At 46.1% G+C, this 12917-nt stretch overlaps 1 protein-coding gene across 1 annotated transcript; it reads left to right on the forward strand.

The window, feature by feature from the left end:
- Positions 1–438: 438 nt before the first annotated feature.
- On the forward strand, positions 439–3286 carry Hey1 (hes related family bHLH transcription factor with YRPW motif 1). The gene is made up of 5 exons (XM_038348087.1): positions 439–629; positions 829–904; positions 1042–1125; positions 1393–1474; positions 2330–3286. Exons 1-5 carry the CDS (start codon positions 541–543, stop codon positions 2896–2898), a joined length of 900 nt encoding a protein of 299 aa, XP_038204015.1. The 5' UTR covers positions 439–540; the 3' UTR covers positions 2899–3286.
- The last annotated feature ends 9631 nt before the right edge of the window (positions 3287–12917 follow it).

Consider the following 12917-nt stretch of genomic DNA (forward strand, 5'->3'; position numbering starts at 1 on the left):
GGCGGCGCTGCAGGCGCGGCCCTGGCCTACGGCCAGGCCAATCCGGGCGCGCGGGGTGGGGCGGGGCGGTGGCTAGCGCCGGGCTGGTGTCCCGGGCCGGCCCCCAGCTCATGCCCGCCGCCGGCTCACCGCCGCCCGCGCCGCCCGCGGCCCCCAGCCGAGCTCCCGCGGAGCCGACGCGCTGCCGCCGGGCAGGGGCGGGCTCCGGGGGCGGTGCGCAGTCCGCCTCGGCCGCCGCTCGTCCCGCCCCCGGGCGGCTGCCAATCCGCGCAGCGAGGCGCCGATTGGCCGGAGCCGGCTGTTGCCCTGGAGCCGCGGCCCCGCCTCTGCCCCCGCACCTCCCCGCCTCCTCCGCCCTCCCTCGGGCCCTGGGAAGGGGCGCAGCGTGGGAAAGGGATGGTTGAGTTTTAACCGGAGGCTGAGCGTGAGTGGGATCAGTGTGCGCGCACCGCCCGCAGCCGAGCGCCGAGCGGCCGCTGCTGTTAACTCCTCCCTGCCCGCCCGCCTCGCGACCCTCGTCGGAGCCCGCGCTCCGCCAGCATGAAGAGAGCTCACCCAGACTACAGCTCCTCTGATAGCGAGCTGGACGAGACCATCGAGGTGGAGAAGGAGAGTGCGGACGAGAATGGGTGAGTTAGAGGAGCCCGGCTGAGCCAGAGTGGGAGGAGAGGCTGGGGTGCACTGGTTCTCGGTTCCCATTGCCCTGAGTCGTGGGGCCGGCTGCTGCTGGCTATGAGATACAATCCCGGCTCTGCCCAATTCAAGTTGCCAAAGAAATCTGAGTGCAGTCCCCATCCTTCCTTAAGGCAATTGCTTCCTATCTTACAGAAACTTGAGTTCTGCGCTGGGTTCCATGTCCCCAACGACATCGTCCCAGGTTTTGGCCAGGAAAAGAAGGAGAGGCGTGAGTACCCCCCCCCCCCACCTTTAAATATATATGCACATTACTGTGTTAGTTAACGGAAAGAACCAAGTTTCTTCTCTTTGGAATTTGCAGTCATAATGAAAATGTTCTCCTTTGTTTTTGCCTGCTTCTCACAGATAATTGAGAAGCGCCGACGAGACCGAATCAATAACAGTTTGTCTGAGCTGAGGAGGCTGGTACCCAGTGCTTTTGAGAAGCAGGTAATGGAGGCAGTAGGTAGAGCGCCTGATGTAGCCATCTGCACCTTCTGATTCCCTACCCTCCATGCTTCGAGCCTTATCTGTGTCTTGGAATAAAAGCCTTTTCATGTCATTGTACGTTCAGACACCAATTCCAACAGATTTTCTGTACAAATCATTTCATTTGGTTTAGTTTACGTTTGAATCTTGCGTATTTGTGTATAAGCGTGCATATTTTAAGTTCTCCAAAAGCACTTGGGTCAAATAAACCTTTTGTCATCTCTTTAGGGATCTGCTAAACTGGAAAAAGCAGAAATCTTGCAGATGACTGTGGACCACCTGAAGATGCTGCACACGGCAGGAGGGAAAGGTATGTAGGCCTCTCCAGTTCTGCAGGGGGAGTCTTCGTGATCGGTGTGGAGGGGGCAGCGAGCGCAGTCTGGGATTGGTGCAGTACCTGTCTGCTTTTGCTTTGGGGGTGGGGAGAGAACGGTGTGCCGACAGCATCGCATCGCATCGCGTCGCATCGGCGTTTGGACAGTGAACTCATCGCCCCGGCCCAGTTAGTGCCAGCAAGGGCCCACGTCTCTAAGGTCCTCCACTTGCGACAGCCGTGATTTAGGTCAAATCACTCACATTTGTCTGTTGCTATTTAAGAAAAGCTTGGGAAATGGCTTATTAAAAACAGCGGCTATGTAGTCTGAATTTCATATACAGGATTTAAAAAATGAATTGCCAAAAGAATCCGGAGGAAAGAGACCTGTTGTGGCTAAATAGAGGACAATTCGAACAGAAGGTGGGAGACTGAAGCCTTTGTCTGTCTCCAGCCCCCAAATTCTTCACCAAGGACCAAGTGCCTAAAAGCTTCACGATGATAGCTTACATCTGTGTGTCTAATGAATTTCACTCCTCTGTGGTTTCTCTGTCCTTGATGTATTTTTTGTTGTTGTTGAAGGAAAACATTAAAGGAAAGAGCATAGTTTCATCTGCTGGTCGGGTATAATTCCAGTTTCTGCTCAGAAACTTCTAATTGGGCTTTGAACTTGCATTAGCAAACATATAATGTTGATTAATGCAAAGATTTTGGGCAGCTCCAAAGTATTTGCTCTTCCAGGACCCATGATCTGTGATGTAGTATGTGTAGTTGCCAGGAAGGCTGCCTTTGGGCTGGAAGAAATGAGGGAAATGAGCAAAGCCTTGAAGATTTTTTTTTGTTTTTGCTCAGGTTATTTTGACGCGCATGCCCTGGCTATGGACTATCGGAGTTTGGGGTTTCGGGAATGCCTAGCCGAAGTTGCCCGTTATCTGAGCATCATTGAAGGACTGGATGCCTCTGACCCCCTTCGGGTTCGCCTGGTGTCACATCTCAACAACTACGCCTCCCAGCGGGAAGCCGCGAGCGGCGCTCATGCGGGCCTCGGACACATTCCCTGGGGGAGCGCCTTCGGACATCACCCACACGTCGCACACCCGCTGCTGCTGCCCCAGAATGGCCACGGGAATGCTGGCACCACTGCGTCACCCACGGAGCCGCATCACCAGGGCAGGCTGGCCTCAGCCCATCCGGAGGCGCCGGCCTTGCGAGCTCCCCCTAGTGGCAGCCTGGGACCGGTGCTCCCCGTGGTGACCTCGGCCTCCAAACTGTCGCCACCGCTGCTCTCCTCAGTGGCCTCGCTCTCAGCCTTTCCCTTCTCCTTCAGCTCCTTCCACCTACTGAGCCCTTCGACACCCACGCAGGCAGCAAACCTTGGCAAACCCTATAGACCTTGGGGCACGGAGATTGGAGCTTTCTAAAGAACTGATGCTGTAGAACAAGGGAGGGGAAAATTTAAAATCCCAGGTGCGCGGGGACGGTTGCCAACACCACCTTAAAGTCGTCAGTAAAAGTAAGGAAAAAGGTACACTTTCAGATAAATTTTTTCTAAAGAGTAAAGGTTTGTTGGTTTACTTTTTTTCTTTAAATTTTTTATCATGTCATATATTAGCAATTTAAAAAAATTAGTTGTTAATTTTTGTTTAAAACATTCATTTGAGGTAGTGATTATAAACCAACACTTTGTGATCCGTTGTCTGTTCTGTGCATAATTTACTTTGTAACCTGTCTGTCCTAGAATGATTCCTTTTGCCTCAGTTTGGGGAATTTTAACATTACAGTTTGTGGTCTGTTTCCAGGTTTGTATGAGTTTCAGTCTTTTTGAGAATTCCCAAACCAGTATGCTCAATGTTAACATGATTTTGTTAATATTTTGACAGATTAAAGTGTATAAGTGATATTCTTTGGCTGGGGTGGGATGGGGAGGGGGTCCGCATAGCATTATATTTCCAAACAAAGCGTTGACAAATCAAAATGAACAGCTTTATTCTAGAAACACTAGCCCTTGCCCCTTAGGGCAGCAAGGTGAATGCCCAAACTTATCATGACCCTGAATCCAGAGAGCAGCTACTGTGGCCTGGCAGGCTCTGGGAGCTAACATTTCAGGTTAGGAAAGTCGCTGGGAGGCTAGATCCGCATTTGAAGTGTTGGCAGCAAGCTCGACAGTTATGAGAACATGCCTGCACTTTGCAGCTCCGAGCAGAACAATGCATTCAGTCTCACGGATCTCGAGTTCACAAGTGTTAACCTGCATAAGCGACTGTTGTGTGCAAGTAGTCAGTTCAGTGCCTGTTAAACGCATAACCCAATCTCCCCCGGAACTGCCATGTTTTCTTTTAACTGAAAATCTTTCTGTTGTGTTTTCTGGTGCATGAGAATGTGGTTCTTGGGATACTCAAAAGGGCTTCTCTGCTTTCTCTTTGATTTTTTTTTTTTTTTTTTTTTTTTTTTTTTTTTTTTTTTTTACATTTTGATTTGGGCTCTAGAAGTGTTCTTTTACAGGCTTGTTCCTTTAGCGGGTATAGTTTGAAGAGCCTCCGCTGCGCTGGGTCTGATCTCTGTTGTACTGATGTGTCGTGACTAAATAAAAACAACGAAGTGCAAAGTGTGCCGCCGTGTGTCTCGTCCTTAGCCTTTCCCTCTACTGGTTGAGAAAAATCTCAGTTTTCTTTGTGTTCATTTTGCCTAATTGGCTTTCTTCTGTTTGCCAGTTCCATTATTCTTGGAATTCTAGGCTGTGTGAATCTGTAACGTCAAATGAGGTGACTTTGTTAGACTGCAGAGCTTTCTCAGCCTCCCAGGAGGAAGCAGAGCACGTCTGCTGGTCAGTCAGGTGGCCTGGTTCTGAAGTGTCTGGCTTGGACTCAAGAGTTTGAGTCCAGCCTGGGATCTGCACTCTTGGAAGGAATTTGATAAAAAAAATCATTTAAAACTCTGTTGGTCATTTGAGCAGAAGCTGCTGTACACACCCACTGTGTACTCAGCTCTTTGCTGATAACACAGAAAGTCTTACATATCTATTTTCGTTTGTTGTCATGAGGAAGCAGGACCACAATGGCCTGGTTCCCGAGCCCGGGGAGAAGGCTTGGTGCAGCACTGTGACGAGCAGTGGCAGGTTATAATTCTGCACCTGCACAGCTTCAGGACTCTTTTTGTTTCTAAGGAATTTCTTTAACCCTTGGGTTGCACTGTGCTCCTGAGCTGTGTGTAAGGAAGCAGACATGTGCTTTATGTTAGAACAAAATGGGACCATGACAGGCAGTAATTGGCCACAGAAGAGTACCTTCAAGATCCTTCCATGAAGGGATACTGCTTCTTTACTCAAAAGGAGTTTGCCTTGATCCCAAGAGTGACAGAGAGGAGAGGAGAGGAGAAGGCAAAACCCGCTCTGGCAGATGGCACTAGAGGGTTCCTTTTCCTTGGGCTGCAACTATGCTCCTCCTCCCTGATGAGAAAGCAAAGAAGACACAAAGAGAAGTTTGGACTTTGAAATTGCGCAATAGCTGTTAGGTCTCTGGGAGGAATGGGAGGCAGGCATTTGGGTTTCAAATGTGAGATGCCTTGCAAGTTTTTGCTCCGTGGCTTCAACCATAGGTCTGTCTTGAGATCTGTATCTCTGTTCTCAGCCTTGCTGGTGCCATGCACACACTGTCTGACACAAGCCTATGATGGAAAGTGTTAGGATGATTCTGCAAAGTGTGTCTAAATTTAGCAAACCCGATTTCCAGTGGTGCTACAGTGTACTGATCCGCTTTGAGCTTCCTTACATTCAGCTTGCTGGGACCTAGGCTTGGATGCCGCTAGTACAGTTTGCGGAAAGCTGCGGACCTGCGAAATGTCTAATGTGTCATCCTTGTCACAAGGGTAATGGCTGCATTCGAGATCCGCCAGCAGTGCTTTGGGGAAGGACAAAGAGATTCAGTCTTTCTTACTCTCTTGTTTCCCTCCCTCCCTCCCTCCCTCCTCCCCTCCCTCCCTTCCTTCTTCCTTTCTACCATTTCTCTCCCCCTCCCACCCGTTTTTTTTTTGTTGTTGTTGTTGTTTTTTTTTTTTTTTGCCCAGGCTGACCTCAAACTGTATGTGGAGGAAGCAGACCTTAAACTCCTGGTCTTTCTGAGTGCTACCACACTGAGCTTATGGAGTCATTTTTTAAATTTCATATTTTTTAAAAGAAATATCTTGCACTCTCTTTCTCTCTTTTATGTCTTGAAGGTGATAGGCTTCTGGGTGGTTCAGGTGGAGTGGGGGGATGGAATCCTGGCGAGGAGCCAATAGACCTGGGAGATTACAATTCCCATTTCCATTTTGAATTGATATATTAAAATTAACAACAGGGTCATCAGTTAGCGACTCCAGTCCATTCTATATCATATATGATGTTTAATCATCTACCTTCATAAACAAGAATTTCTAGATGACTCACTGATGTAAACAAGCATCCTTGATGATGCATGCGTTTATCTTTTTAAAGATTTATTCATCTTAAGTGTATGAGTCTTTTCTCATGCACTATTGTATGTCTGTGCACTGCTTGTGTCTGAGGCCCTTGGTGGTCAGGAGAGATCACTAGATCCTCTGAATTGGAGTTACAGGTGGTTGTGAGCCTCCTTATGGTGCTGGAACTCGAACCTGGCTCCTCTGCAAAAGCAACAAGTGGTCTTAACTGCTGAGCCATCTCTCTAGCCTCTTGTATATTTATCTTATGAAAATAATATCTTTGGTCATAAATACTCATGAAAGTCCTTACTAATCAGCCACTTAATTGATTAAATAATTCCTCTGAATTAATGAAAGCTGTAGAACGCTTGCGTGACCTAGTCTCTATTAGAAAAATGCAAGAAATACCATTGCTAATTTATTTCATATAGCTAAATTAGGATGTGATTTTTTTATTCAGATTTTCTCTTCCCTACTCTCTTAGTCACTAAAATCATGATACTTTAAATATAGATTATTTAAAGTTGAAGCCCCTCAGGAAATGTCTGTCTCTTAGTAACAGTTTCCTCGGCCATTCTGGTCTGTACCAGTACCACAGCTTTGATGCCTTCATTAGTTTCTAGTGCTGATTTATAATTAAAATAACTTCAGAGCCCACATCATCCAAGACATTGCTTCAAATGTGGCCCAGTTTCTTTCACAATCCAAGCTCCAGGGAATGGGGCATCCTGGGAGAGGAGCTGGAATCCTAGCTGCAGTTCTGCCTTTATCTAATTGGGTGACCTTTCAGAGGTCATTAAGGTTTTGGATAGGCTCCTTTGGTCATCTGCCAAATGGCTAGATGAGGGATAAGGGTGCTAAGTATCTGCTCACAGGGCCATGTACTGAGTGGGAAGAAACCAGGGTTTGGTCAGGCGATAGACCATAGAAGAAGGTGTTCCCTAAATATTCTATCAGATCTTGTTCCTACACAGGTTTGATCTAATGTTCCCCCACTGTTGAAGTTTTTAAAAATTAAATTAATAATTATTATTATTGATTGCCATGCTCCCATGTGTATGTGAGTGTGTGTGTACTTGTGCAATACAGCCGGAGTGTGGAGGTTAGAGAACAACCTTTGTCAGGGGTTTGTTCGCTCTTCCCACTATGGGCTCTGGGTATTGAACTCAGATTATCAGAATTCTAGGGCAAGCAAGCACTTTTAACTGCTGAGCCATCTCAGTGGTCCTAATTAAGTCCTTAATAATCACCTATTTAATCTATTAAATATATTTCTGTAAATTAATGAAATGAAAAGTTATAGAGTCTTTAAGATCATTACCTTTGGATTTCTATGCAGAATTAACTTTTTTTTTTTATTAGTTGGCAACTTACTTACCAAAATCTGTCTACTGGCAGGACTGGGGCATTGGGCAGTAGCCATGTCCCAGGGCAATGACCTGAATGGCTCTGCAGAGGGCCGGAATCTTCTGATATTTTCTTTTAATGTGTATTTTTGAATGTGCCTGATAAGTCAATAGAGGTCTCAAATAAAGTAAATATTATACTAATTATGCAGCTGAAGGTGATACCAAGGGAAGATTAGGGCAGAGTTTGTTTTCTAGGCTATTTCATTTCCTCCAAACAAAGCCAAGAAAAACAACAGTAAAACAGATTAAAACAAAATCATCTTTCCTGTAGTGTTCGAGCAGTCCCCAGGAATTTCTCCCGAAGGTGCTCTCCCTTGGTCCCGTGTTCACTTTGCCATAGAGTTAACAAGATGCCAGCATGGTAACCTCCAGTGAAAGAGTGAGCACGTAGCTGGCTTGTGCCTCAGCACACTCATGCCCCAAAAGGCATGGTCTGACTTCGGGAAGTAGGAAGTCCCAGCAAGAAGCAAGCCCTTTAGAACTGCATGCAAAGTAAAGCTTGGCTAAGCTTGAGGAGCTGCAAGGTTCTCCTCATCTAGGATGCTTCAGCATTCTGGGGGGATAATGGTGGCAAGTGGGGGTGGTAGAAAAAGACCAAGGAGGAAGAAATCCTGGCCTTGGGAAATCCTCTCCATTGTGAGGGGTCCCTAGGTGTCGATGTCACATGCCCTAGAACCCTTCCCCAGCCAGTAAGCACCAGCCACAGCTAAGGACAAAACTGTTAGCCGGAGATGGGTCTAGGGGCTTGGGCAGGCTTGAGGACTTGGAGTTGGTCGGCTGTAATGCCAGGCTTCTTTACAGTTGAGTTTTAAATTTTCCCGTTGCATTTACTGTTATGCTAGCATTTACCAGTATTGTTTTCCGTAACAAAGTGGCCATATACTCAAAGAACCATACTGAAACTGGAAAGCTCTCCAGTCATCTGTAGGCAGTTGTTAGGTGATCTGTGCCTTGATTTAGTGAGCAGATATGAAAACACATTCCAGCCCAAAGATGCTGAGAATTGACTACTGAAGGCTGTTGGGAGCTGTTTGATGCGGATACTGGATACATCTACCCAGTCCCATTTCCCCCTCTGGGAACAGATTCATTTCTGGACTATTATAGAAATCCACACAGGCAGAATCAAGCCACAAAGTTACAGAATAATGCTCCCGAGCCTTTAAGCACCCTCTCTGAGCCCATTTCCTACCAGTTGCTCTTCCCGCACTGCCTAGCTGCTCTGCGCATGCTCTGCACGTTGCTATTTCTAGAGCGTATCCCCCGGCCCTCACCACTCAGTCTTTGCACTGGCCGCTCCCCCACCTAGACTACTTTTCTCAGTCCATCCTTTGAGACCCGTGTTGATATCTGACAGCCTTGTGATTAATTCAGAGGGACTGTACCTAGAGGGGTGGATTAATACCGTCATTTGGAGACCAGGCTGGCTATTCCATGACTGGGCTCCTGATAAAAAGGATGAATTTACCCAATTTTCTCCCTTTGAGGCACTCATTTTTCTGCAGTGTTATGCTACAGCAAAAAGGCCCTCACCAGATGTCATGAGTTTGAACTTCTTAACCTATACAACTATGAACCAAGCAAGTTTCTATTCTCAAACCAGCTCGTGTTTGTGGTTCTGTTACAGCATCAGAAGATATTAAGACATGCCTATCATCGAATTCAGATGGAGATGTGATCCAAGTTTTCTTTTCCCGTGTGGTCTTCCTTGACAGCCTTTACTAAAACAGTCATCCCATTCTTCCCCTTCACGTTCCACCCACCTCTTTTTCCTCTTCCATTTCTCTCCCCGGCACTGCATTATCCGACTGTAGAAATGACAATACACACTTTTTGATGAGTTTCTTACTGTATGTCTTTGGCTGGTTTGTCTTTTCCACAGTTCTGTCCTTTAAAGTAGCACCTACCATACTGGAGACTTTCAATACTGAATTTACTGAATGAATGGATGAATGAATGGATGGATGGGTGGATGGAAGCATGCATAGGTGGGTAGATGGATGGATGGATGGTGGAATGGATGCATGGGTGAATGGATGCATGGATGCATGGGTGGTTGGATGCACGGGTGGATGAGTATATATATGTATGGATGGGCGGATGGGTGGATGGGTAGGTGAATGAGATGAATGGATGGATAGATGTTGACGGATTTTTTTGGGCCACCAGCTCACAAAAAATGACAGGGACTTATTATGAATTATGAAAGCTTGGCCTTAGATTAGATTTGTTTCTGACCAGCTCTTACAACTTAAAGTAACCTATTTATATCAATCTACATTTTCCCTCTTGACTTTTTCCCTCTTTTCCATCTTGCACCTCCTGCTTCTTCTCCGTGTCCTCTGGTGACCCTCCTGCACTCACATTCATCTCCTTTTCCTTTCTCTCTGCCCAGAAGACCTGCCTGTCATCTTCCTGATTAGTTACTGACCATTCAGCTCTTTATCAAATCAGTCAGAAGGTGTTTGGCAAAGACACATCTTTACAAAAAGATTATTCCACAACAGATGGATTGATGGACAGAAGGACGGATTGGCGTACTTATGTAAGTGTGTACGTGTGTGTGTGTGTGTGCATGCATGTGTGTGTATTGATGGATGCATGCATGCATGCATGCATGCATGGATGTATGTATGTCTGCATATGTGTGTGTGGATAGATGGATGAACGCATGCATGCGTGAGGGGATGTATGCATGTGTGGGTAGATGGATGCATGCATCCATGCATGCACGGATGGATGGGTGAGATGGTGTGGGGCTCACCTTTATGAGCAGAGAGAAAGGTTGTAGATAGGTATGTCTGGACCTTCCAAACCCTACCTTAGTTTTAAAACTATTGTGAAAGATTTTTCTTTATACTTTACATTTTCATTTTATCTTTATTATTATTAAATTATAATTTAAAAATATCTAAATCATGGGTTGGGTATGTATCTCAGTTGGTAGAGTACATTTAACAAAAGGCCACCATTACTTTGGCTATGTGTGGTTTAATTGTTCCATATAAAATATATTTTAATCATACTAGTTTTTAAAATTGATGACTAAAAGTTGCATATACTGTGCCTTCCAGATCACTAGTGAGGAAAGATGTCTACAGTCAAACCTGAGGACCTGAGTTAGGATCTGGGAACCCACACTGTAGAAGGAGGAAACAAATTCCTGCAAGTTGTCCTCTGACCTTCATATGTGTACTGTGGTCTAATCTCCATGTCTCCTCCCCCATGTAACAAAAAAAAATCCTAAAATTGTAAAGGAAAATATGTATATATTTATCATGCAAATTATGTTATCTTGTCTCTATTGAGCTAATTAATTTTTTTACATACCTTTTCTTTCCAGTGGCAAGAATGTTTAAAACCTTCTCTTAACAAATTTTCAAAGACAAGGAAGAAAATTCTTTCTCTTTAATTAATTGGTTTTGGTGGCATACATGTCTGAGCCTGGAGCTAGAGGTCAGAAGAGGATATCAGAGCCCCTGGAACAGGAAAAGTTATAGTTGTGAGCATCATGTGGGTGCTGGGCATTGAACACAGGTCCTCTGGAAGAGCAGCCAGTCCTCTTAGCCACTCAGCGACTCTCCAGCCCCCTTTTCTCAGCAATTTCTGTGAATACAGTATTAACCATAGTCATTATTCTGTGCAATGACTGTATGTGACTTTTCGAATGGTTTTGTATATGTCTGCACAGAAGGCCTTCCATTGAGTCTGTAGCTCACTTTGGGTGGTAATGTACATTTTAACAATGTGAATTCTTCAAATCCAGGAATAGGCTACGTCACCATTTACCTGTCTCATCTTTGATTTCCTTTACGAATGTACTGCATCCTTCAGCCCTTTAAAATTATGCTGGGTTTAGATGGTACTGGCGATTGAATCCTTGACTTGGTGCATGTTGGGTAAGTGCCCTACCAACTGCTCCAGCCCCTAGTGAAGTCTTCAAAACACAAAGTAAATCTTCAAAACACAGTAGCCAGCCTGTTCTTTGCCTGCTCATCCCTTGTTTTCACGGGTTCAGGGACTGTCATATCCTGCTGCTGGGTTGGGTTGGCTGAGTAGTGGGGGCAGGGGGAGGGGAGTAGGAAGTTCTGGAGTAGCAACAAAGATCACAGAGTGGAAGCACCTAATTTTGGCATGCTAAGGGGGGCGCTTCCTGTGCTTTCCTGCCTGATCTCTTGTCATCTGGAAGAAAAGATGGCCAGCTACCCAGAGATCCTGAAATCTTGTATAAGGTTACAGACACCTAACCAGTATCCACACCGGTGACCGTTTTCTCCCACCAGGTAAAATGTCTTGGTAATACCCAGCCTGATCCCAGATTTCCAGGGGGCCCACTACAGATCCTCCCTGTTGTCCCAGGAACCCCCAACAACTCGCTCCTGTAGGGGTTTAGATCATGGCCCAACGGCAAATGCCACAAGCACCAGCATTGGATGCCGGGAAAGAGTAGGAGACAGAAAGGTCTTGAGGGAAGGGGAGGAGTTCTGGGGTGAAATTAAGTTGAAGTTTATGCTTACCTCTCTCAAAACAGAAATAATTTTCTAACGAAGAGAATAGATTAAAGAATTTTTTGTTTTAAAGGTACAAATATTTTAAATAGATTTGGAAGGTTTTTTTCCTTTCACCTTCTGCTGGAATTATGCTTTTCTAAGCGCCTAAAACTTTAGTAAGAGTCTGAGTGAACAAGAAAGTCCTGTTAAAAATACTTTGGGGCAGTGAATTCCAATTAGTGTCACATCACAGTCACTGGGGGAGTTTAGACAATCCTAACAATCAGTTCACATCCCAGCTTAGTAAATTCAGAAGCTCCAGAGGTGGCATCAATGCTTTAAAAATTCCCCAGGTGATTTAAAACAAACGAGCAAATACACATGCAACTGAGGTTGGTCATGGCTGCTTTGGGAGAATGAAAGAGGAAGGAGCGCTGAGTGGCAGGCAGCCTGGGAGAGGCCAGCTGCAGAAAGTGGGGCGGCTTCTGAGACTGGCCATGAGTGCAGCCAAGCAAGGCACAGCCTTTGGCGGTCTGCAGGCATGTCCGTCTAGTCAGGTGGCTAACAGATAGGTAGACACTGGGTGGGCCGTAAACTCTGGTCCCCATTGTTGAGATTGGTTTTCACCATTTCTCTCGCACCGAAGTAACTCTCCTCTGTCAGTAGATCTAAAGCTCATCTCTATCTCCAAAACATCTGGCCAAGCTAACTGAGGCACTGCTGTCTCGCTCATCTCTAGCAGCGCAGTCTCTAGACTTTCTCTGTGGAGAGGAGGGCTCAGCTCTGGGCGGATCATGCATGTCTGTGCTGCCTACTGTATACACTCACCAGGGAAATAGTCTATCGGGACGACAGGGTGCTGTCAAGGAGGAACTAGCTGAAAGCAGAGATTCAGGATTAGTCCAACCCTTAATGCAAGCTCCCAAGTGTTCCGAGTTCTTCACCATCTTGCCTAGGAAGCTCGCCTTATTTATTATGTCCCTCCAGCTCGGAACCTCCACCGTGCTCTGTGCTGCAGTAACGTGATTGTGCAGATCATCCTCTTGGTTACTTAACACAAGAATGGCGGGCCAGCCCTGTCTGTACTCTGCTTCATCCCTGGAT

Source organism: Arvicola amphibius, chromosome 11 (genome assembly GCF_903992535.2).
Source record: "Arvicola amphibius chromosome 11, mArvAmp1.2, whole genome shotgun sequence".
Taxonomy (NCBI): Eukaryota; Metazoa; Chordata; class Mammalia; order Rodentia; family Cricetidae; genus Arvicola; species Arvicola amphibius.

What these genes read in the sequence shown, in the direction of transcription:
- Hey1 (XM_038348087.1), top strand. Translation starts at nt 541, where the DNA reads ATGAAGAGAGCTCACCCAGACTACAGCTCCTCTGATAGCGAGCTGGAC. An exon ending in GAGAGTGCGGACGAGAATGG is followed by an intron (nt 630 to 828) that starts GTGAGTTAGAGG and finishes CCTATCTTACAG; the next exon opens with AAACTTGAGTTCTGCGCTGG. An exon ending in GCACACGGCAGGAGGGAAAG is followed by an intron (nt 1,475 to 2,329) that starts GTATGTAGGCCT and finishes GTTTTTGCTCAG; the next exon opens with GTTATTTTGACGCGCATGCC.